The 26,445-nt window shown below is 45.8% G+C and overlaps 1 protein-coding gene across 3 annotated transcripts; it reads right to left on the bottom strand.

Moving 5' to 3' along the window:
- Positions 1 to 2,880: 2,880 nt before the first annotated feature.
- LOC119304125 (homeobox protein BEL1 homolog) lies at positions 2,881 to 8,071 on the bottom strand. 3 transcript variants are annotated; one of them, XM_037581287.1, is made up of 5 exons: positions 7,875 to 8,071; positions 6,521 to 7,271; positions 5,356 to 5,744; positions 4,244 to 4,304; positions 2,881 to 4,067 (listed from the first exon to the last, which is right to left on the bottom strand). In XM_037581287.1, exons 2-5 carry the CDS (start codon positions 7,220 to 7,222, stop codon positions 3,402 to 3,404), a joined length of 1,818 nt encoding a protein of 605 aa, XP_037437184.1. In that variant the 5' UTR covers positions 7,223 to 7,271; positions 7,875 to 8,071; the 3' UTR covers positions 2,881 to 3,401. The 3 variants fall into 3 exon arrangements, with proteins under 3 accessions (XP_037437184.1, XP_037437186.1, XP_037437185.1); XM_037581289.1 differs by lacking the exon at positions 7,875 to 8,071 and adding an exon at positions 7,677 to 7,866; XM_037581288.1 differs by lacking the exon at positions 7,875 to 8,071 and adding an exon at positions 7,362 to 7,866.
- Positions 8,072 to 26,445: the final 18,374 nt, after the last annotated feature.

Consider the following 26,445-nt stretch of genomic DNA (forward strand, 5'->3'; position numbering starts at 1 on the left):
GTACTTGGACTGCTACTGCGCACGCATGAAAACGATAGCTATAGGCATGCATCACTGTGTTGAAGAACATTGAGCGTAAGGAGAATGCATGGCCTGACGCTAGCTGCACGTACGTAGATGTGTTTATGGGAGGGGGGTGTGAGGGGTACTGAACTAGCATGCCGTCTGGATACATGCAGTGCAGCTTAGGTTAAGCTTGTGACTTGTGTGAATAAGGACGATAAGGAGACCAACTCTACCCATTCGACCCCTTCAACCTTGACTAAATAGCATAAAACTACTATACTTGAGCTAGGGTTCCACAAAACTATCACTTTTCAAAATTCCCTAAAAGCTACCACAAATTTGATTTCTTATTTTTTTTAAACCTACCATGTCGCACTGATGACTATGTCGGTCGGGTTGACCATTAGTTTTGACCATTCACAGGTGGCCCCTTTTTATAAATAAAGCAACAACCGATCAAATTACACGGCCAACTGATACAAGATGGTGACTGACGAGGTAGTCATCATACAATGTCGATCCCAAGATAACTGGATCACGCAGAACACACGACTATGCTACCGACAAAGAACATAGGAAGAAGAGTACAACGCCACGCTACGCTCTACAACACATAAGTTCCACGATAACGCCCTCAGGAGGGAGAATGGTGCCAAGCGTCACCGTTGTCGAGTCTAGAGCAGACAAGGGTTTTCATGCGGAATCCTGACACCGAGATGAGCATCACAATGACGTCTTCAGGAAGAAAGCGGCACCCGTGAGCGGTACCGTAGACAGCACCAAAGCGCAGAGCTTTCACTCAACAGCTCCTCTGTGGCAGCATGAAGTCACCAGGACAATTGCAACGTGTCCAGATCCCTAGGTCCGAATCGGGGCGTAGCCACTGCCAAAGACAAAGGCCACACCCGAGCCACTCGCCGCTACACCTCTCACCGTCCACACGGCCAAGAGGGAAAGCCACCACCATCCACTTGGTGCCCGCCGGAGAGCCAACCATATGGACCGCCGTACGGAGTCGCCGCCTCAACATCCGTGTCCGAGACACCACACTAGTAGAAAAAGGGCCTGCAGTACTGACCCTTTAGTCCCGGTTCAAACCAGAATCCGGACTAAAGGCCCTCCACGTGGCCGCTGCCTGGAGGTCCACCTTTAGTCCCGGTTGGTAACACCAACCGGTACTAAAGGTATTTTTTCTGATTTTTTTTTTGAAATTTTTTTTTGATTTTTTTTTTCAAATTTCTGATTTATTTTAACCTCTAATCTCTAATCACCCCTCTCATCACTGCTCAATTTAATCTCTAATCACCCCTCATCATTCCAAATCATCTAACTTCCCGGACGGTCACCCATCCTCCCACTCCCCCAGCCTGAGCACGCTTAATTTCCAGGTTTTATTCTCCCTCGTTTCCAAGTCTGCACTCGTTGTTTTCCTGACAATAGTAAAATGTTAATCCTATTAACCCTCAGGATTTTAGCTTGAGCATGAAGTCACACATTTCACCGTTTGAGTTTGAAACTATTGTTCTAAAAACAATAATTATTTAGTAACACTAATATTTCTTGAATAAGTAGTTTGACCATTGTTTGACCACAGTTTGACCATAGTTTGACCAGATTTGACCAAAATTCAATAAACTGAAATAATTATTTAATAACACTAATATTCTTGAATAATTATTTAGTAACACTAATACTTCTTGAATAAGTAGTTTGACCATAGTTTGACCAGATTTAATGAAAATTAAAAAAAACTGAAATTTGAGCATAACTTTTTTCCTTTTGGAATTTGAGAATTCTATAAATTTGCAAACAGGCTGTAGGCGGTCTCCATCGGATGTAACTTTTCGAGTAGATGATTTTTCATATAAAAAACTTCTTAATCCGAGTTCGTATGCAAAAGTTATGTCCATTTTATAAATTCCAGAGAGATTTTGTAAATAAAGTCGAAATTCATATTTGTAAATTTTCCCAACAACTAGACCACATATCACATGGGAAACTTATTTTATTTTATTTTTTTGACATTTCCATTATTTTCTTTTATTTTTTCTAAAACTGAAAAGGCGGTCCAAGGGGGGGTTTGAAAATTGGACCTTTAGTACCGGTTCGTGCCATGAACCGGTACTAATGCCTCAAAGGCCATTAGTCCCGGTTGGTGGCACCAACCGGTACTAAAGGTTAGACCGCACCCTTTAGTCCCAGTTCATGGCATGAACCGGGACTAAAGGGCTCAGGTGAACCGAGACTAATGTCTTAGCCGCACGAACCGGGACTAATGCACCCATTGGTCCCGGTTCTGGACTGAACCGGGACTAATGGGGTTACCCGGCCTGGACCAAAGCCCCTTTTTTCTACTAGTGCCACTACTCGTCCACATCACGATGCATCAACCACAGAAGGAAGAGTAAAAGGGGCCTCCTTTCACTCCTAGCCAGGCGACGTTGTTGTCCACAAGCGATGTCGTGGTCGCATCGTCCCCAGCTCCGAGTCAATCATGACTCAGCCTCACTGGCATCCCTGTGCCTTGTTGTTGCCCGTCTTGGTCTCGGGCCGTGCGCAAAATTGACGGATCCAAATTGCTCTTTTTTAGGCTATTGGTCTAAAATTGGAACGACGTACGTACGTACTGCATTTTAGCATTTAGTATATTTCAGGCAACTACTCCCTCGGTAAACTAATATAAGAGTGTTTAGATTACTATTTTAGTAATCTAAACGCTCTTATATTAGTTTACAGAGGGAGTAATAAATAGCAAACCCGGTTTAAAATTAGAACGGTATACCTAGTACCTTTAGTCTCGTCGTGTACGTAGCTATATATGATCGCATGAGTATATATTGTACTAGAACAAATCGAAGTAGCGTCACTAGGGCATAAGCAGAAGAGATCGCTAAGCATATATAACCAATCAATCTCGGGCCAATCATCACCAATTTGATCAATCGACCTACAAAAAATAAGCTGCGAGTCTCCGGTCCCCTAGACAATCATCCGGCCGGCCGATCGATACATCGACAGGTCACCTGCTGCCCGGCCGCTTCCAAACTACGCGTACGATCAGTAGCACCGGCCGGCTACGTACGTACTCACCGCCCCTCTAATTAATGTGCAACATACCATTCCGGCAAGGTCACCCTAGGCCGGGGACGGCAGCAGTGTCGTGCCCCGATCGACCGTGAGGAGAGCTGCGTGCGTATCAGGCAACAAAAAAGATCGACCACCAAAAGCAATGTCGCGCATGCAGAAGCGTGCGTGCAGGTAAACTGGTACAGGTCCACCCCACCACCCCCTGCCGGCGCCGTTGCGGCACCGCAGTCTGCCTCCTCGCCGTGGATGGCATTCGTGCAACCAGCAATTGCCACCGGGCCAGCCGTCGCGCGCAGACGACCGGCAGATCAGCCGGCCAGGTCACGGAGCAGGTGAAACCCGGCGCTCATCCCCCGGTAGTGCTGGTCCTGCACGCCGTGGGACGACCCCTCGGCGGCGCCATCCATGCCGAACTGGATGTTCTGGCCATGGCCGCCGGACGGATGCAAACCCACGCCGTCCATCTGCTCGCCCGGGAACAGGAACCCGCCCGCGCCGTGCTGCGCGGACGACGGCGCGCCAAACGCGATGTTCACGCCGCCGCCGCCGTGCGTGTCGTGCTGCTGCAGCCCCAGCGTGAGCGACACGCCGCCCCCGAAGCCCTGGCCCTGCCCGCCGTACGCGTCGAAGTCAAGGGGGTGGGCGGCGTCCATGACGCCGAAGCTCTCCATCCGCGCCGGAACGCCGGCGATGTTGACGACGGAGGCGAGGGAGCCGGCGTCGTGTCCAACGTGCAGCTGCGCCCGCGTCGGCTTCCGGTCGTCGGCACCCCCGACGCGCTCGCCTTCGTCGGCCGCGGCCGCGCCCTGCTGCTGTCCCTGCGCGTCGGAGGCGTGGCTGCCGCTGCTGCTAGGGTTGTTAGGGTTTATCAGGCCGCCATCGTCCTGCTGCTCGCCCTTCATCTCCTCCACGTACATCTCCTCCACCATGGGCTTCCACAGCCGCACCCGCGCGTTGATGAACCAGTTGGACACCTGCATGCAGCGCGCGCATGTCATTGTAGCGAGAGGTGCAAGTGTAACCAAGAACCAAGAATCTCTGTCCGGCCAGCGCTAGCGGACGCGCCGAGACCCTGACATGGCAACCGATCGAGGTGTGACGATGGAGATGGACCATCCACACGCAGTGCACGGGTAGCTCGTGTGCGTACCTGGCTCCGTGAGAGGCCCGTCTGCCGAGCCAGGATGTGCTTGTCCACGTCGCTCGGATACCTGCAGGGATACACACATTTTGGTACGATCACATGAGCACAAAATGCTACGAAAGCATGCGCTATTAAGAAATAATGAATCAAGTTTATTAGAGCTAATCGGTTAGCACTGATGTTTATGCTTTGTCCACTCAAACACACTTCCATGGTTAATTTACACATCACACACTAAGAGATGCGTCACATATCCAGCTAGCTAACCATGATTAACTAAGCCACCTAGCTAGCCATCCTTTTCTCACAAAAGACTTTTGTGCTTACGTACGTGCGTGCATACAAAATCACTCACGAGCTAGCTAGGTACACGTAGTTCATCAACTAGTAATTAACATGCATGATGAAAACCGGCCAATTAGTTTATGTTTCCAATTGGAATAAGCCAACACCATAGTCAGTAAGGATCGATCGTACACACACACATGACACTGGGTATATGCTTGACAGCTTGAGTATATGTAGCATCCATTGGCTAATAGGCCAACATGGCCATGGAATTTTGAGCAGGTGATGCCAACATAATTGTGGTCCTGGTGAATAGTATGCCATACGATAGAATATAAACTTTATATGAAAAAAACTCTATTAAGAACTACTCCCTCCGTCCCAAAATGTAAGACGTTTTTTGATACTAGTGTAGTGTCAAAAAACGTCTTACATTTTGGAACGGAGGGAGTAATTGATATCCAATCCAATGATTTTCCAGTACTTAACACTATGCAAAATTCAATTTTGCTCAATGTACATTGCATCTATTTACATGGTCTATGATATGCTTAGTTAGTTAAATTTACTATATACTGCACCCTCCGTCCCAAAATAAATGGCATGGTTTTAGTTTAAATTTGAACTAAAACCACGCCACTTATTTTGAGGCAGAGGGAGTAGTTATCTATGTTATTGAAAGAAAATAAAATCGCTTTGTTAGTTGATGAAGCAACTGTTGGATTAATGCATGACATGTAAAGATGAAAGTACCACTACTTACGGGGTCGAGGGATGGTTTCTCCAATGGAAATCGGAGGGGAAACCCTCTTTTGCTCAAAAAAACTTACGGGTTGAGGAAGTGCTCAAAGAGCCATGCCCGGAGGATGGTGACCGCGCGCTCTGGCAGGCCGCGCTGCGGCCGCCACGGGTGGCTGTCCATCATCATGCCGCCGTTCTGGTGCATCGCCTTCTGCTGCCGGATGCACTGGTCCAGCACCTTGAGCCGCGGCGTGTCGCCCCGTGTCATCCCCGGCGGCGACACGTCCTTCTCCCCGAGCGCCTTCCGCACTGCCTGCAGCTGCGCGACGATCCCGTCCCTCAAGCTTCGGAAGTGCCGTGAGATGGTCCGTGCCGCTACCGCCGTGTACCCCGATGCCGCCCGCTCCCCCGCCACCGCCTCGAACCCGCCCGCCAGCCCTCTCATCTGCTCGCAGTACCTCCTGTACCGCCGGTCCACCTGCGATACACCAATGCAGTAAATTAAGATGGGAAATGTAACATTGAATTACACGGTAACAATGAACTGCCGATGCGGTAACTTGTCCGAATCAGTTAACCAATGCAGTAAATTGGTTAGTTAAGATGGGCGATGTAACAGTGAATTAGAGGGTAACGGTTAACTGCCAGTGCTGTGCCGTGACTTGTGCGATGGAGCTGCATGCTAGCTAGAACTCAGCTGCAACCACTGGAGCTAGCTCTTTCCGTGGCAGTGGCAGTGGCAGTGCAGTGTGGTAAACAGTAAGAAATGCTTGCATTGAATTCACCGAGGGAGATGGGCAAAGTGGTGGTGCTGCACTACAGCGGTATGCAGAGAAAGCTTGCAGCCGCAGAGTCATGGCAGGCAGGCAGGGTGTGGGTGTGGGGGAGAGTGGGAGACGAGGCCGTTGCATGGCCATGACCGGCGGGGCTATCTATCTAGCAGGGGACCCGGGCTATGCGAGGCAAGGGAATAGAGGTTTCCGAAAGCGAAGGGTGTGGCCCAAGAATAGCTCCCCATGGCTGCCCTAGCCGCAGGTGCACCCTTCCGGCAACCATGATGGAACTCCTGCTACGACGACCTTTCCTGCAATCCCAGATTCCCTTTTACTTCGATCTCATGCAGCACTGCAGTGCGCTGCACTGCCTGCTAATTAGTAATCAATCAAGCAACTGCTTGTGTGGTGGAGCCATGGAGCTGTGCTTGGATGATTGGATATTTGGATTGCTATAGCTCGATCGAAGCTCGCTGCTCACCTCCTCCAGCATGACGTAGAGCCTGTCCTTGAGCCTCTTGAGCTCCAGCGCCTCCATGGCCTGGATCTGCGGCGACGGGGTCCAGCCCGACGTCGACGACGAGGAGGCCTCACCGCCGGCGCCGTCTTCTTGCTGCTGCGTCTGCGCCGGCTTGGCGCGCTTGGGGGTGATGTCCACGGGGAGGCTGCAGTAGCCCTGCAGGAGCTGCTGCGCCGGGAGGAGGAACCGGGAGCTGCGCAGGGGCCGCGCCGCGCCGTGCCCGTGCGCGTAGGTCGCCGCGTCGTGCTCGTGCGGCATCATCCACGCCGCCGCGGACGCCTCGTGCTGCTGCTGCTGGAGATGGTGATGGTGCTGCTGCTGGTGCAGCTGCGCGACTTCCTCCGGCCGGCACGGCGACAGGGACAGCGGCGCCTGGCTCGGCTGGTGATGCTGATGATGTTGCTGCTGCTGCTGCTCGAGGAAGAAGCGCATGGTGGAGCCATCGTGGCCGTCTCCTCCTCCGTCGCAGTGAACATCCGCAGAGACGGACGTCGCGCCGGACATGGCGGCAGCGTGCAGGCCGCGCATGCCGAGCAGCTCCATCCCGGACTGCAAGCCGTACAGCTCCGGCGCACCCTCGTCCATCGCGGGCATGAGCGACGCCGCCGCCGCGTCGGCCGCCGAGAAGTAGTCGGCGAAGCCCAGGCTCGGATCGTGCGCCATCCTCCCGAGTTACACGCCACCAAAAGGTCCACCCAGCTCGATGGAACGACTGAAGCAAATTACACCACCAACCCAATCAGCAGAGCAAGAGCAAACGAGACAAAAGGGCAGGAACACCAATCGAAAGAGATGAGCTCACTTTGCGCAAAGCAACTAGTAGCTAGAGATACATGTAGCTCGGACGACCAAATCTTTCCAGAGAACAATAACAGAAGGGCACGCGAATTGATTAGTCACTCCTATCGCCACTGATCTATCAAGCTAGCCAATCAACAAGGCTATCTTAGCTAGGACTGAGCACAAATACTGCTACTACACATCTATAGCAAGGTAGACGAAGAGGAGGAAAGCAACGAGGTCAAAAAAAGATGCGTTGCAGGTAGCAATCCAATCCAACTATCCAAGACAAGAGACAATCCCGGGCCCTTTACCAAATCACACTAGCAGACTATACCTCACAGGCTCTCGCAAGAATCTCGCTTTGGTCTGGAGGTGAGAAAAAACAGGATGAAAAGCCAGCAGCAGATTGGGGAGGACGCGCGCAGTGGTCTTAAAGAAGCCAACCAGAGCAAAGATCTCATGGGGAAAAAGCAAGCGAGCGAGAGAGAGAGGAAACGGGAAAAAGGTGTGGGGCGGGGCACGGAAAGCATACATGGCTATGGCTCCCTTCGTCGTCGTCGGCTGGACCGGCCGGGATTTGGGTGTGTGGTGGTGGTCTGGTGGTTGCCCCGTCAAGCTTTCGCCTCGCCCTGCCGCTCGCTAGCTGCTGCTTCCTCTTCTACTTGCTTCTTCTGATATGATATGAGATTCTCTCTCGGTCTCGGCCTCGGCCTCTCTCTGCTGCCACTGCTGCCGTATCTCAAAAATATCTGGATGTATGTATTTGCTAGTGTGCAAACGTACGTGCTAGCTACCAGGTTTTGGCAGATGGAAATAATCTTCTTTTGTGTGTGTGTGGATGGATGCGAGATTAGTTAGACCGGCCTCTTTCGGTGCACAGTGTATGTATACGTGTGGCTTAAACTCCTCCAATCGACCAAGTGCACAGGAGATAGTACTAGCTAGCCAGGACTCGGGTGATCTAGGGTTATTTTTTGTACTTCCTCCGATTTGAATTAACTGTCGCAGACTCATTTTACATTGTCTATACAGTCTTGCTAAGTCTCAGTCGATGCTATATCCATGAGACTTACATTAAGATTCGTGTTAAAAAATTCAGTTTTTTTTTTCTCTCTTGCATGTTGTATCACTTAACTAAGACTTGGTTAAATCTCAGTCGACTGAGACCTAGCCACACCTTTGTCTATACAGGCTGCTTCAGTTAATTCGGACAGGAGGGAGTAACATATGTGAGGGTAATCATGTCTGCTCATGCTGGTAATTATGCCGATTACTCTTCTTGCCATAGGTCACATGCTCTTCATTTTCCTGCCTACGTTCGTGTAATGGGGACTTGTTTCCTTTGTCTAGTGGACTTCCTTTTGGACAACGTATGCTTTCTTCTAGTGGACTACATGTTGCTATGAGGATGGGGGCACTTTTTGCATACATAAATAGCTAGCTCTAGGATGTGATACATGTGTTGAAGTTGATTGATGTCCCCGCAGGGGGGATGCAGCAGATGATTCTACATTTCTACACATGGAAAATGATGGTTCCTTTCATGTATAGGAAGTATATGTGGTTTTTGCATGTCCCCGATGAAACAACTAAAAGGGGTGGAAATGTACTACTACTTCCTAAACTATATTAATTGACGTGATGGAGAGTATCATATACTAGTATCATGCATATGATACCAGTTAATGATAGTAGTGTATGATATTACCTCATTAATGCATAGTATATACTACCTCCTTTCCGGTTTATAGGGCTCAATTCAAAAATCTCATCAACCAAGGTAGATGATGAGTGGTGGAATAATTTTTGTAGTTTGCAAAAACACTCGATTAATGCACTCGTTTTTCTCAAAAATTTATGTTTACCAATGCATTAGTTGCAATGCATGCATGCATGAAGTCCATGCATTGGTTAATTTTCTCTTAATACTTGCATGCAATGATTTAATACACTTTGAAATCTGAATACATGGTAGGGATGAAGGAAATATGCCCTAGAGGCAATAATAAAGTTATTATTTATTTCCTTATATCATGATAAATGTTTATTATTCATGCTAGAATTGTATTAACCGGAAACATAATACATGTGTGAATACATAGACAAACAGAGTGTCACTAGTATGCCTCTACTTGACTAGCTCATTAATCAAAGATGGTTATGTTTCCTAACCATAGACAAAATAGTTGTTATTTGATTAATGGGATCACATCATTAGTTGAATGATCTGATTGACATGACTCATTCCATTAGCTTAGCACCCGATCGTTTAGTATGTTGCTATTGCTTTCTTCATGACTTATACATATTCCTATGACTATGAGATTATGCAACTCCCGTTTACCGGAGGAACACTTTGGGTGCTACCAAACGTCACAACGTAACTGGGTGATTATAAAGGAGTACTACAGGTGTCTCCAAAGGTAGATGTTGGGTTGGCGTATTTCGAGATTAGGATTTGTCACTCCGATTGTCGGAGAGGTATCTCTGGGCCCTCTCGGTAATGCACATCACATAAGCCTTGCAAGCATTACAACTAATATGTTAGTTGTGAGATGATGTATTACGGAATGAGTAAAGAGACTTGCCGGTAACGAGATTGAACTAGGTATTGGATACCGACGATCGAATCTCGGGTAAGTAACAAACCGATGACAAAGGGAACAACTGTTGTTATGCGGTCTGACCGATAAAGATCTTCGTAGAATATGTAGGAGCCAATATGGGCATCCAGGTCCCGCTATTGGTTATTGACCGGAGATGTGTCTCGGTCATGTCTATATTGTTCTCGAACCGTAGGGTCCGCACGCTTAAAGTTACGATGACAGTTATTATGAGTTTATGCATTTTTTATGTACCGAAGTCCGTTCGGAGTCCCAGATGTGATCACGGACATGACGAGGAGTCTCGAAATGGTCGAGACGTAAAGATTGATATATTGGAAGCCTATATTTGGACATCAGAATCGTTCCGGGTGAAATCGGCATTTTTCCGGAGTACCGGGGGGTTACCGGAACCCCCCCGGGGGTTTATTGGGCCTACATGGGCCTTGAGGGAGAAGAGAGAAGGAGGCAAGAGGTGACCGCGCGCCCCTCCCCTTCCTAGTCCGAATAGGACAAGGGAAGGGGGGCGGCGCCCCCCCCCCCCTTTCCTTCCTCTCTTCCACCTCTTTCCCCTCTCTCCTTGTCCAACTAGGAGTCCTACTCCCGATGGGAGTAGGACTCCCCCTTGGCGCGCCCACCTTGGCCGGCCGCCCCCTCTCCCTGGCTCCTTTATATACTGAGGCAAGGGGCACCCTAGAACACACAAGTTGATCTTCGTGATCGTTCCTTAGCCGTGTGCGGTGCCCCCTGCCACCATATTCCACCTCGGTCATATCGTTGTAGTGCTTAGGCGAAGCCCTGCATCGGTAGAACATCATCATCGTCACCATGCCGTTGTGCTGACGGAACTCATCCCCGAAGCTTTGCTGGATCGGAGCCCGGGGAGCGTCATCGAGCTGTACGTGTGCTAAGAACTCGGAGGTGCCGGAGTAACGGTGCTTGGATCGGTCGGACCGGGAAGAAGACGTACGACTACTTCCTCTACGTTGTGTCAACGCTTCCGTTGCGATCTACAAGGGTACGTAGATCATACTCTCCCCTCTCGTTGCTATGCATCACCATTATCTTGCGTGTGCGTAGGAAAATTTTGAAATTACTACGTTACCCAACAGTGGTATCAGAGCCTAGGTTTTATGGTTTGGTGTTATATGCATGAGTAGAACACAAGTGAGTTGTGGGCGACATAAGTCATACTGCCTACCAGCATGTCATACTTTGGTTCGGCGGTATTGTTGGACGAGACGACCCGGACCGACATTACGCGTACGCTTACGCGAGACCGGTTCTCCCGGCGTGCTTTGCACATAGGTGGCTTGCGGGCGACAGTCTCTCCAACTCTAGTTGAACCGAGTGTGGCTACGCGCGGTCCTTGCGAAGGTTAAAACGGAGTCAAATTGACAAACTATCGTTGTGGTTTTGATGCGTAGGTGAGATTGGTTCTTACTTAAGCCCGTAGCAGCCACGTAAAACTTGCAACAACAAAGTAGAGGACGTCTAACTTGTTTTTGCAGGGCATGTTGTGATGTGATATGGTCAAGGCATGATGCTAAATTTTATTGTATGAGATGATCATGTTTTGTAACCGAGTTATCGGCAACTGGCAGGAGCCATATGGTTGTCGCTTTATTGTATGCAATGCAATCGCGATGTAATGCTTTACTTTATCACTAAGCGATAGCGATAGTCGTGGAAGCATAAGATTGGCGAGACGACAACGATGCTACGATGGAGATCAAGGTATCGCGCCGGTGACGATGGTGATCATGACGGTGCTTCGGAGATGGAGATCACAGGCACAAGATGATGATGGCCATATCATATCACTTATATTGATTGCATGTGATGTTTATCTTTTATGCATCTTATCTTCCTTTGATTGACGGTAGCATTATAAGATGATCTCTCATTAAATTATCAAGAAGTGTTCTCCCTGAGTATGCACTGTTGTCAAAGTTTGTCGTTCCCAGACACCACGTGATGATCGGGTGTGATTAGCTCTACGTCCATCTAAATTGGGTGCAAGCCAGTTTTGCACACGCAGAATACTCGGGTTATACTTGACGAGCCTAGCATATGCAGATATGGCCTCGGAACACGGAGACCGAAAGGTCGAGCGTGAATCATATATTAGATATGATCAACATAGCGATGTTCACCAATGAAACTACTCCATCTCACGTGATGATCGTACATGGTTTAGTTGATTTGGATCACGTGATCACTTAGAGGATTAGAGGGATGTCTATCTAAGTGGGAGTTCTTAAGTAATATGATTAATTGAACTTAAATTTATCATGAACTTAGTCCCTGATAGTATCTTGCTTGTTTATGTTGATTGTAGATAGATGGCTCGTGCTGTTGTTCCGTTGAATTTTAATGCGTTCCTTGAGAAAGCAAAGTTGAAAGATGATGGTAGCAATTACACGGACTGGGTCCGTAACTTGAGGATTATCCTCATTGCTGCACAGAAGAATTACGTGCTGGAAGCACCGCTGGGTGCCAGGCCTGCTGCTGGAGCAACACCAGATGTTATGAACGTCTGGCAGAGCAAAGCTGATGACTACTCGATAGTTCAGTGTGCCATGCTTTACGGCTTAGAATCGGGACTTCAACGACGTTTTGAACATCATGGAGCATATGAGATGTTCCAGGAGTTGAAGTTAATATTTCAAGCAAATGCCCGGATTGAGAGATATGAAGTCTCCAATAAGTTCTACAGCTGCAAGATGGAGGAGAACAGTTCTGTTAGTGAGCATATACTCAAAATGTCTGGGTATAATAATCACTTGATTCAATTGGGAGTTAATCTTCCAGATGATTGCGTCATTGACAGAATTCTCCAATCACTGCCACCAAGCTACAAGAGCTTCGTGATGAACTATAATATGCAAGGGATGAATAAGACTATTCCCGAGCTCTTCGCAATGCTGAAAGCTGCAGAGGTAGAAATCAAAAAGGAGCATCAAGTGTTGATGGTCAACAAGACCACTAATTTCAAGAAAAAGGGCAAAGGGAAGAAGAACGGGAACTTAAAGAAGAACGGCAAACAAGTTGCTGCTCAAGAGAAGAAACCCAAGTCTGGACCTAAGCCTGAAACTGAGTGCTTCTACTGCAAGCAGACTGGTCACTGGAAGCGGAACTGCCCCAAGTATTTGGCGGATAAGAAGGATGGCAAGGTGAACAAAGGTATATGTGATATACATGTTATTGATGTGTACCTTACTAGAGCTCGCAGTAGTACCTGGGTATTTGATACTGGTTCTGTTGCTAATATTTGCAACTCAAAACAGGGACTACGGATTAAGCGAACACTGGCAAAGGACGAGGTGACGATGCGCGTGGGAAATGGTTCCAAAGTCGATGTGACCGCAGTCGGCACGCTACCTCTACATCTACCTTCGGGATTAGTATTAGACCTAAATAATTGTTATTTGGTGCCTGCGTTGAGAATGAACATTATATCTGGATCTTGTTTGATGCGAGACGGTTATTCATTTAAATCAGAGAATAATGGTTGTTCTATTTATATGAGTAATATCTTTTATGGTCATGCACCTTTGAAGAATGGTCTATTTTTGATGAATCTCGATAGTAGTGATACACATATTCATAATGTTGAAGCCAAAAGATGCAGAGTTGATAATGATAGTGCAACTTATTTGTGGCACTGCCGTTTAGGTCATATCGGTGTAAAACGCATGAAGAAACTCCATACTGATGGGCTTTTGGAACCACTTGATTATGAATCACTTGGTACTTGCGAACCGTGCCTCATGGGAAAGATGACTAAAACACCGTTCTCCGGTACTATGGAGAGAGCAACGAATTTGTTGGAAATCATACATACAGATGTATGTGGTCCGATGAATATTGAGGCTCGTGGCGGATATCGTTATTTTCTCACCTTCACAAATAATTTAAGCAGATATGGGTATATCTACTTAATGAAACATAAGTCTGAAACATTTGAAAAGTTCAAAGAATTTTAGAGTGAAGTTGAAAATCATCGTAACAAGAAAATAAAGTTTCTACGATCTGATCGTGGAGGAGAATATTTGAGTTACGAGTTTGGTGTACGTTTGAAAAATTGTGGAATAGTTTCGCAACTCACGCCACCCGGAACACCACAGCGTAATGGTGTGTCCGAACGTCGTAATCGTACTTTATTAGATATGGTGCGATCTATGATGTCTCTTACAGATTTACCGCTATCGTTTTGGGGTTATGCTCTAGAGACGGCCACATTCACGTTAAAAAGGGCACCATCAAAATCCGTTGAGACGACGCCTTATGAACTATGGTTTGGCAAGAAACCAAAGTTGTCGTTTCTTAAAGTTTGGGGCTGCGATGCTTATGTGAAAAATCTTCAACCTGATAAGCTCGAACCCAAATCTGAGAAATGTGTCTTCATAGGATACCCAAAGGAGACTATTGGGTACACCTTCTATCACAGATCCGAAGGCAAGACATTCATTGCTAAGAATGGATCCTTTCTAGAGAAGGAATTTCTCTTGAAAGAAGTGAGTGGGAGGAAAGTAGAACTTGACGAGGTAACTGTACCTGCTCCCTTATTGGAAAGTAGTACATCACAGAAAACTGTTTCAATGACACCTACACCAGTTAGTGAGGAAGCTAATGATGATGATCATGAAACTTTAGATCAAGATACTACTGAACCTCGTAGATCAACCAGAGTGAGATCCGCACCAGAGTGGTACGGTAATCCTGTTCTGTAAGTCATGCTACTAGATCATGATGAACCTACGAACTATGAAGAAGCGATGGTGAGCCCAGATTCCGCAAAATGGCTTGAAGCCATGAAATCTGAGATGGGATCCATGTATGAGAACAAAGTATGGACTTTGGTTGACTTGCCCGATGATCGGCAAGCAATTGAGAATAAATGGATCTTCAAGAAGAAGACTGACGCTGACGATAATATTACTGTCTATAAAGCTCGACTTGTCGCAAAAGGTTTTCGACAAGTTCAAGGGATTGACTACGATGAGACCTTCTCACCCGTAGCAATGCTTAAGTCTGTCCGAATCATGTTAGCAATTGCCGTATTTTATGATTATGAAATTTGGCAGATGGATGTCAAAACTGCATTCCTGAATGGATTTCTGGAAGAAGAGTTGTATATGATGCAACCAGAAGGTTTTGTCGATCCAAAGGGAGCTAACAAAGTATGCAAGCTCCAGCGATCCATTTATGGACTAGTGCAAGCCTCTCGGAGTTGGAATAAACGCTTTGATAGTGTGATCAAAGCATTTGGTTTTATACAGACTTTTAGAGAAGCCTATATTTACAAGAAAGTGAGTGGGAGCTCTGTAGCATTTCTGATATTATATGTAGATGACATATTACTGATTGGAAATGATATAGAATTTCTGGATAGCATAAAGGGATACTTGAATAAGAGTTTTTCAATGAAAGACCTCGGTGAAGCTGCTTATATATTAGGCATTAAGATCTATAGAGATAGATCAAGACGCCTAATTGGACTTTCACAAAGCACATACCTTGACAAAGTTTTGAAAAAGTTCAAAATGGATCAAGCAAAAAAAGGGTTCTTGCCTGTGTTACAAGGTGTGAAATTGAGTAAGACTCAAAGCCCGACCACTGCAGAAGATAGAGAGAAAATGAAAGATGTTCCCTATGCTTCAGCCATAGGTTCTATCATGTATGCAATGCTGTGTACCAGACCTGATGTGTGCCTTGATATAAGTTTAACAGGGAGGTACCAAAGTAATCCAGGAATGAATCACTGGACAGCGGTCAAGAACATCCTGAAATACCTGAAAAGGACTAAGGATATGTTTCTCATATATGGAGGTGACAAAGAGCTCATCGTAAAAGGTTACGTTGATGCAAGCTTTGACACTGATCCGGACGATTCTAAATCGCAAACGGGATATGTGTTTACATTAAACGGTGGAGCTGTCAGTTGGTGCAGTTCTAAACAAAGTGTCGTAGCGGGATCTACATGTGAAGCGGAATACATAGCTGCTTCGGAAGCAGCAAATGAAGGAGTTTGGATGAAGGAGTTCATATCCGATCTAGGTGTCATACCTAGTGCATCGGGTCCAATGAAAATCTTTTGTGACAATACTGGTGCAATTGCCTTGGCAAAGGAATCCAGATTTCACAAGAGAACCAAGCACATCAAGAGACGCTTCAATTCCATCCGGGATCTAGTCCAGGTGGGAGACATAGAGATTTGCAAGATACATACGGATCTGAATGTTGCAGACCCGTTGACTAAGCCTCTTCCACGAGCAAAACATGATCAGCACCAAGGCTCCATGGGTGTTAGAATCATTACTATGTAATCTAGATTATTGACTCTAGTGCAAGTGGAAAACTGAAGGAAATATGCCCTAGAGGCAATAATAAAGTTATTATTTATTTCCTTATATCATGATAAATGTTTATTATTCATGCTAGAATTGTATTAACCGGAAACATAATACATGTGTGAATACATAGACAAACAGAGTGTCACTAGTATGCCTCTACTTGACTAGCTCATTAATCAAAGATGGTTATGTTTCCTAACCATAGACAAAATATTTGTTATTTGATTAATGGGATCACATCATTAGTTGAATGATCTGATTGACATGACCCATTCCATTAGCTTAGCACCCGATCGTTTAGTATGTTGCTATTGCTTTCTTCATGACTTATACATGTTCCTATGACTATGAGATTATGCAACTCCCGTTTACCGGAGGAACACTTTGGGTGCTACCAAACGTCACAACGTAACTGGGTGATTATAAAGGAGTACTACAGGTGTCTCCAAAGGTAGATGTTGGGTTGGCGTATTTTGAGATTAGGATTTGTCACTTCGATTGTCGGAGGGGTATCTCTGGGCCCTCTCGGTAATGCACATCACATAAGCCTTGCAAGCATTACAACTAATACGTTAGTTTTGAGATGATGTATTACAGAATGAGTAAAGAGACTTGCCAGTAACGAGATTGAACTAGGTATTGGATACAGACGATCGAATCTCGGGCAAGTAACATACCGTTGACAAAGGGAACAACGTATGTTGTTATGCGGTCTGACCGATAAAGATCCTCGTACAATATGTAGGAGCCAATATGGGCATCCAGGTCCCGCTATTGGTTATTGACCGGAGATGTGTCTCGGTCATGTCTATATTGTTCTCGAACCGTAGGGTCCGCACGCTTAAAGTTACGATGATAGTTATTATGAGTTTATGCATTTTTGATGTACCGAAGTCTGTTCGGAGTCCTGGATGTGATCACGGACATGACGAGGAGTCACGAAATGGTCGAGACGTAAAGATTGATATATTGGAAGCCTATATTTGGACATTGGAATCGTTCCGGGTGAAATCAGCATTTTTCCGGAGTACCGAGGGGTTACCGGAACCACCCCGGGGGTTTATTGGGCCTACATGGGCCTTGAGGGAGAAGAGAGAAGGAGGCAAGAGGTGGCCGCGCGCCCCTCCCCTTCCTAGTCCGAATAGGACAAGGGAAGGGGGGCGGCGCCCCCCCCCCCTTTCCTTCCTCTCTTCCACCTCTTTCCCCTCTCTCCTTGTCCAACTAGGAGTCCTACTCCCGGTTGGAGTAGGATTCCCCCTTGGCGCGCCCACCTTGGCCGGCCGCCCCCTCTCCCTGGCTCCTTTATATACTGAGGCAAGGGGCACCCCATGGAGACACAAGTTGATCTTCGTGATCGTTCCTTAGCCGTGTGCGGTGCCCCCTGCCACCATATTCCACCTCGGTCATATCGTTGTAGTGCTTAGGCGAAGCCCTGCATCGGTAGAACATCATCATCGTCACCATGCCGTTGTGCTGACGGAACTCATCCCCGAAGCTTTGCTGCATCGGAGCCCGGGGAGCATCATCGAGCTGTATGTGTGCTAAGAACTCGGAGGTGCCGGAGTAACGGTGCTTGGATCGGTCGGATCGGGAAGAAGACGTACGACTAGTTCCTCTACGTTGTGTCAACGCTTCCGTTGCGATCTACAAGGGTACGTAGATCATACTCTCCCCTCTCGTTGCTATGCATCACCATGATCTTGCGTGTGCGTAGGAAAATTTTGAAATTACTACGTTACCCAACAAGGGAACCACCAAACTGAGACTTATAAAATGAGAAATCTAAAATTTGGAGATAAGCCCTATAAACCGAAAAGGATGAAGTAATATTTTATTTATTCCCATGCATGACACATAGTAGCATAGCATTTATTATGCTACAGTATCATCATATGATATTCAACCTCCTCTTTCTTCATTTAATTCTATGCCACATCATCAAAATTGCCTACTACCTCCTTTCCGGTTTATAGGGCTTATCTCAAAATTTTAGTTTTTCCATTTTATAAGGCTCAATTTGGTTGTTCCCCATCACAAGTTCAGATTCTAAGGTGCATTAAATCATTGCATGCAACTATTAAGAGAAATTTAACCAATGCATGTACTTTATGCATGCATGCATTGCAATTAATGCATCGGTAAACATAATTTTTTGAGAAAAACAAGAGCATTTTGGATGCTTTTGCAAACTACAAAAAGTATGCAATCACTCACCATCTACCTTGGTTGGTGAGATTTTTGAATTAAACCCTATAAACCGAAAAAGAGGGAGTAGTTAACATGCATGATACTAGTTATGATACTACCATTACGACCAGCCTTAGTGCAACTTCATATTAATTGTCACGCACGGTGTACTAAGTGTGCAACAATTAATATGGATTGAAGGAGTGCAAAATATAGTGGTGTCGGAAATGCATGTTGGGGCTCGAGCATCATGGTGCTCATTTTTTTGCAAAATTCAAAGATCATGTTTAAAGTTTCAAAAAGATCCAAAAAAATTCTCATGAACCTAGGGATGTATACTACATCTCTGTAAATTTTCATGATGAAAGCTACAAAAAAAATAATGTATTTCTAGCACGTGCACCATTCATTATAAAAGTCCATAATATATTTTTTGCATCTCACAAAAAAGAGTATTTCATCATGAAATTTTTCATTATGTATAATACATTCCCGTAAAATTTCATGTTGAAATATGAAATTTTACAGGCATGTATTATACATCTGTATGTTCATGTGTATTTTAAAAAAAATCAGAAACTTCAAAATACATATCATTTTCGAATTTTTCAAATAACATTATGTTGACTACAAAATTTGCAGATGCTTTCAAATTGTCTATTTGCCATAACTTTTTTCGCTGATCTCCACTTCACCGATTGATTGAAGGCTGGTAGGAGAAGCTTAGCTGAAATATTTATAGGCTACAAAAATGATTGACTGTTTATTTTGATCCCCACAAAATATTCCTTAAGTAGGTCCTGGCGCCAAGTGGGGAAAGAGTGGTCCACACCTTTCAACTAATTGCAATTAAAACAGCCTACTGAAAAGACCACTGGGACCGTGCCTATCGGTGGGACCAATTGCATGCGACTTTCTTGGTTTCTTTTTTTCCCATACGCTTCTATTTTCTGCCTTTCTTTTTAGAAAACTTCATTTTTTTTCTTACTTCGTATGGAGTACCTTAGGACTAATCATTTATCCATATTTACATTAGCTAATTGCGCATATGTAACATGGCATATAATCCATATACTGGATTGTTGGTGATGTTACAAAATGGACGTCGATAACTGCCACATGTGTGGCAGGAAAAAAGCCGCACCACACGTCTCTAAGGATCCGGCTTGTCTGCTCCCTCTCCATGCTCCCATCCGTGCTCCCATCTCATCCTACGGTTGTCTTTTTTTTTCTTTTTTCTTTCTAATCTAATCATCTCCCCCTGATTTTAAGGGGTGGGGTCGGGCCTTATTTTGCTCCAATCAAATTAAGCCACGTATGCAGGAGCACGAATGGGAGCATGGGAAGGAAGCAGGCAAGTCTCGTCCACGTCTCTAATGCAAATAGATTGCCACGTCATCGCATGCATGCATGCGAGAATCTTTTCGGATTTTCAGTTCTTAAAATGTTTTATCTCTTAAATGAAAAATCCGACTGAAGATTCATTTTCACCATTAAATCCCTCACGACGAGATCTTCAAAACTAGATCTCATATCGATATACTTCGGCGAATTTTTTTTTGAGTTAAAAGTTGTCATGTCTATTGCACATGAATTGCCATGATATTTACACTGAAGTTGTCATGATATGTTTCAACTATTTTCTTTTACATTTAGAAGTAAATTTTAACATATTATAAAATGGAGAATTAAGAAACTAGACTTATCATGCACCATAAACTAAGATTGCCATGATACATGCACTTAAAATTGCCATGGTTCAAAAAAAAATATTTTCATAGTCAAAATACTGGAATTTCCATCATCAAAAAACTAAAATTGCCATGATCTACAAACTAAAATTGCCACATGGCAACTTTAGTTTAAGCACTATGGCAACTATAGTGTAAACATCATGGCAACTTCTGGGCAAAAAAAAATTCGTCGAAACATATCAACATGGGGTCTAGTTTTGAAGATCTCGTCGAGACGTATTTAATGGTGAAAACGAATTTTTAGTTCGCTTTCTTATTTAGGAGATAAAACATTTTTAAGCCGAAAACCAAAAAGATTTCTGCTAATGTCGTCTATTCATACGTGGCAAAATGAGTGGTGATGGAGGCGTGTGGGCGATATGCAAACGCCCACACGTGTGGGCGTTAGTTTTTCCGTACAGAATTGGCGAGTTTTTACAGGACTTTTGGTGTCAATTAACAAAGAAAATATTGTTTAAATAAAAGAAGTCAATAAGACCCGAGAAGTGGGGGGAAGGGGGGGCGGTCACTAGCACAAAAAATAATAGCCATTGGTGATCGTCTACAGATGGGTTAGAGTCGACCGTCATTGGTAATACTTACACTATAGGGGCAGCCGGAAACTAACATTCATAAAAAGAATATGCGTGCTTCGCTCCTCATGCTTCCAACGCACCCAACACTAGGGTTTCCGTGGCCTCCAGCCGCGCAGCCATCAGCCTACCTCGTCTCCTGTGCCCTTAGGGCCATGGGGGCGAGGTGGACCTCGATCCTTGCCGGCCGCAAAAGGCTCTATTATTAGGTATTTTTCTTGAGTTTTGATAGGGTTTGTGTCCTCGGGAAGGTGAGGCGGTGGCAGCTTCTTGAAGCTGGAATAAGGTTCTCCCCACTTACCTCCGTCCTGGTGGTGCTTCTAGCGTCGTCGAAGGGTGTGTGGAGGTTTGTCTCTGTCGGATCTTGCAGGATTTAGCCGGCATTTGTCTCTGGTGGATCCGATCTTAGCTCGTCTATGTTCGTGTGTCTATAGGTTGAATCCTTTCGATCTACGGCTTTCTTCATCAGCGGCGGTTGTTGTTCTGGTGTGCTGGCCCTATGAGACCTTAGCATGATGACTTCCCGACTGTCTACTATAACAAGGTATGTCCGGCTCCGATGACGGAAGGGCAATGACGGCGGCACACCTTCGGCTCGCTCCAGTGTTTATAGTCGTCGCTAGGTGGTCTACGGACCTGGATGTAATTTTTACTGCTAGTGTTCTTTGTACTACCTTGACAGTGGATGTGTAGATCAGAAGTTTTTTTCACAAAAGGAAGAGAACTGACATCAATGACTCTAATATATATTCTGCTAACGAAACATGCCTTCATTGATGTGCCATTACAATTGCGAAACATTGGACTCTAATACATACTCTACCTTGTAATATTTCGGATAAGTGCCCATTACTACGGATTTTTTTGACCGAAGACCAATCAACCTCACCCTAAAATATATGCCCGCTATCGACTCTCTCTCTCTCTCTCTCTCTCTCTCTCTCTCTTCTCTTAACATAGCTGCCACACCCCTTCCCATCCGCTATTCTCTCCCTCTACCCCTCTCTGTCTATCTCTCTTACATTTGTATTGTTTGTATCGTGGCTCCCCTACCCCTCACTCAGTGGCATTGCTCTTGGTGGCCTCCCTTCCTTCATGTTGTAACGGCTGATGATTGTAGCCGCAACATTAAGGTTGAGCCATGGTTGATACCACTGTATGTAGTGCCATTGGAAAAACCATATCTACACTTATGTTGAGACAAACGTAGTGTCTCTAGCAACACAAAACAATCTCCCTACGGTCTATTCCACTTCTAATGCTTGCTCGCCAACATTACTTTCCATGTATTCCTCCCTGCTGTTGGAGCATCCTTTGTCCTCTACTAGAAGGTCGCCTTGTCAACATCTTTGATGTCGCGGCCATGACCCATTCTCCATTGTGTCCACAAACTGAATTGCAAGCTAGCTAGGCACTGATCTGTAGGGGAAGTACCAAAACAGTTGTTCATGTGTCATGCTACAATCCTCTCACCTTTCGATCTATGATTTGGATTGATTTTCATTTTTATTATTTTGTCTCATTTCAACCATTTGCTTCAGACATCTCTGCTACTCTTGTGACGGGGAGCTCCTTCTCACACACGGTGTAGTGTCCATGAGCATGGTGTAGAATCCTTTTATATTACATCAAGTTATTTAGGGTCGTTTGTTTTTTCAACCAATGGTCCAGATTAGGCAATAATGCAGAAGAATTCTAGTAGTATGTTCAGGCCTCGAGGGCCCTTTGGGTAGTTAATTGTCATAAATCGTTCAACTGTTTCCACCAAAATCAAGCTTAAGAGAGTAGATTGCCATTCGTTTATCCTTAGGAGTTGTTGGCCTGCTACTACAAATTCTCAATCGGTTTTGCTTATGAGCATATCGATCTCCGCAAGACATCAATCGTTGATCCCAAAATAATCAAAAGGTCAAGCTAGACAAATCGTTAATACATTTCGAGCTAGGCGAGGCAGATCACAAACCCATTGGAGTTCTTCTCACATTAGCAATCAATATTTTTGTCAAGAGGCAAGGGTGTACGGCTAGCGGAGGCAGGCCAACGGTGGACGAAGGGAGGCAGCATGGGGATGGTGGAGAGGCACTCCAGTGTGCGACGGAGGACCTGGTGGTGGTCGGTGGCTAGCCGCACACGTCCTGGAGGAGGGAGGCCTACATATGCGCCCATGATAATTTGAATTCACGTGAAAGGATAAATCCACCCACACTGGTCTAGTGGAAAATAATCAAGTTGGCTTCGTGCCAAACTCTGAGCAAACCATATTAACCATTGAATCAACTTAATACTACACATTAAATCCAATAATCTGATGTACCGCAAACTCTCTTTGTCTAGGAGTTGAAACAAGGGCCATGATATCGTGTACATGTACATTTCGCACACCATCACCCACATACATTAGATTTGACCCCTCTGAGGTCCACCTGTGGAAGTGAAGTGAATAGTTGGGGCTCCTCCATGACGGTGAAGTGGACCATGGTCGCTACAGGTGTAATGTGAGCAGGTAACCCCCGTCCAGGTTTCTTGGTCCCTTCCATATTTTACGTTAAATTTTAACCATAGACTCAAAAAAAATATACCATTGGATTTTTATTTGAACACAGTTTCTCATAATATTATTTTTGTTATGTATAATTTATATTTTACTAGCTAAAATCATGGTCAAAATAGGATCCTAAATACGAGGGAAGTAATAAACCAGGATGGAGGTAATAGTTGACATCGTCATCACCAACAACTAGACACTTACGGGATACAATCCCGTCACATGTAACGGATGTCTTGTCGGGATTCTCTGTTTTTTTAAAGAAGAACCGTTTTTCTAATACAAGGGCAAGTATATATGATTGTCCTCGTAAAATTAGTTCTTTATGATCTTGGATAAAAAACAGATTAAGGTCCACCTCCAATCTTCTCAATCTCCAGTAGTTTAGTCGATCTACCCCGTCACTCTCTCCCGAAACCTTTTGCCCGTAGTGCCATCAAATCATATCATATCATATCACGCCATTCCTCTCTGAGGCTCATACAAAAACTCTGCTTTCCGGTAGCCTACGTGACCTCCCTGGCCCGACCCTCCATCGAATTCACGTCATCCTCTCGTCAGCATTCCCCTTTCCCTCTCTCTCTAACAATATGATTTTTTTTTTGAAACAAACATGATGATTTTTAGAAGAACACGGTGAAATTTTTATCTGGCGGTCACTGTACATACCGTTAGCCCTCTGTCTTGCTGCACATGTCCTCTTGTGCTTGTACGTACGCTCTGGCCCTGCCCTTGCCTTGTTGTCTACACTGGGTTTCGTTGTCCCGAACGAACAGTTGGTGCGACAGGTGCCCAAGAACGTACTGTACGCACGTACAGTGCGCGGCCTCTACCACTCACTGTGCATGTACTTCGACGTGAAAGGAAAGGATGGTACGCACTGTGCTCGTGGATATATGCGGGCGTACCTGTACCACAGCCACGTTGCCTGGAACACGACGGATTGTCTTTGCTACAGTAGCCACCACCACTAGCCGGCTAGTACTGTACTTCCTTTCTTCCACGGTACTAGAGGAGTACCTACTGGCAAGGCGATCCCGTGAGCGCACGTACGTACGTACACGGTATGCCAAGTCACGGTGATCAGTAGTATTTCTACGGTGGTATTCCAGCAGGGAGGAGTCTTCGGTCTCCCACCATTTTTCTCGTAAATCATCGGCACTTATAGCCGGGCGTCTCAAATCTGTCTTTAAAATTCGACTCAAACAAGCACCTAAAACGGGTTCCAAACACCCGGACTGACCGGCACCTCTCATATTCAGTCTAAATGTAGGGCGAATATGAGGTATTTGGACACGTCCGCAACATTGGACTGACAATGGATCACATACGGAATCATCTCGAAACCCAATAGTCATTTTTCATCGCTACATGGGGCCGCTCCAACGGCCGTGTAATGCCCTAGCCCAGCTATTTAAGCCAACTGTCGGCACTGAAACTTTACCCATCTACATTTTCCCTCTCCCGTCCATTGCCGCCGCCACTTTCCGCTCACCGTCCACCACTTCCCGCTAGCAGCCATGCACCTACGCCGCCGTGCAACGTATGTAACGCCGGAACGCCGACTGCAGCTCTTGAGCAGGTCTTGGCAAGGCAAGAAGCTCGTATCGCCGCGGCGCTATCTTCGGATGTGGTAGATCCGAAGGAGAAGGATGGGGAGAGGGAGCTGAAGTAGGCAGAGCAGGGCGTGAGGGATGCCGGGGTCACGGATCTGCAAGCGGAGCAGCATGTGATCCTTGATTACCTTTGGTCGAAATCGGCGGCGGAGGCCAAGCAGTGGCGGAGCCGGCGCCCGGCGACCCTGGGCAGTTGCCCGGGCTCGCTAGGACGCGCCAGCTACGATGGCCTCTTAGATCTAGGAAAAAATCATCCACGCAATCATGTTTTACCCGGCCAGCTGGGCTGGCTCACGCCTTCTAACGTGCTAGTAGTGTTACTCAGATGAGAAGTAGGCCCACTGACTTACCGGCCTAGCAAGCAGCCCGTTTCGCTGTTGTTTACACCAAAATACTAGAAGGACCAATAAAAAAACTAGCAGGACTGTGATCTTTTCTCAAAAAAAAAAAGGACCACGGTTGCTCCATCGCTCCACCTCGCCACGATCTGCCTCTTCGGCTGTTCGACAGACTTATTTGTGGGTTGAAATTTTGAGGTCAGAGCGCGTGGGGTGTTTGACAGACTTGGGGTTTAAATTTTGAGTACTTCGCTATAAATTAAATTTGTATGACTACTATATATGTTCACAATATCACTTCATTATTAATGTAGATTGTGGTTTGGGATTATGGTACTATTTTATATGTTGCATATCTGAATCAAGGTTTTTTTTACCGGTCGGACTTTTTAGAACCCGACCGGATATTTTGTCGGACCCAGAATTTTTTGTTACACGCTCACATAGTGTGGAATAGAAGCCACATGCATAATTTAACACAACATAGCTCCTAGCATGGTGGAAGTGTTTTCGATGTCACAAGATCGACTATGTCTTGCAAGGCTGATTTTTAATTTTAATAGTGTTTAAAGAAATTGCGGCCACAGTGGGTTAGGGAGGACTCAAACCCATGCATTAGGGAAAGGGTTGACGATGGAAGTGTTTGAACTGAAAATTCATTTAAATGCTTTAAAGTGAAAAGGCTGAATTTTGAGTTTTTTTTTACTTAAAAAATGGTTCTTCTAGTGCCTACCGGAATAAATTGGTATCAGGCAAAAAAAAAGACTTGATCCGAATACCCGATTAACTTTTATATTAGATACTCGGGATAAAACTTGCCCAGGCTTCACAAAATTCCTGGCTCCGCCCCTGGGGCCAAGTGACGTCGTCTGCAGGAGGCGGAGGGCACAGACGCCGCAGGCGTCGACGAGATGTTCACGCATATGGATGAGGAGGAGGAGCCCGAGCCCTCCGACGCGCCCAACAACCCGGCACCCGGCGCAGACGTCGTGGACATCTCTGACGACGAAACTCAAACTCAACGTAGAATGCAGGAATTCTTTTGCATAGTTTTGTATAGGTTTGAGAATGAAATATGAGGTACTTCATGATGCATTGAAGAAAGTACGAGGTGTGACCGGCCGTCTGC

The sequence above is a fragment of the Triticum dicoccoides genome, chromosome 5A (genome assembly GCF_002162155.2).
Source record: "Triticum dicoccoides isolate Atlit2015 ecotype Zavitan chromosome 5A, WEW_v2.0, whole genome shotgun sequence".
Taxonomy (NCBI): domain Eukaryota; kingdom Viridiplantae; phylum Streptophyta; class Magnoliopsida; order Poales; family Poaceae; genus Triticum; species Triticum dicoccoides.

Excerpts from the sequence above, each read along its gene's own strand:
- LOC119304125 (XM_037581287.1), bottom strand. The coding sequence starts at position 7,222 with ATGGCGCACGATCCGAGCCTGGGCTTCGCCGACTACTTCTCGGCGGCC. Across the intron at positions 4,305-5,355 it reads TTTGAGCACTTCCTCAACCC|GTATCCGAGCGACGTGGACA; the intron begins GTAAGTTTTTTT and ends GTATCCCTGCAG. Across the intron at positions 4,068-4,243 it reads CGGGCCTCTCACGGAGCCAG|GTGTCCAACTGGTTCATCAA; the intron begins GTACGCACACGA and ends CGCTGCATGCAG.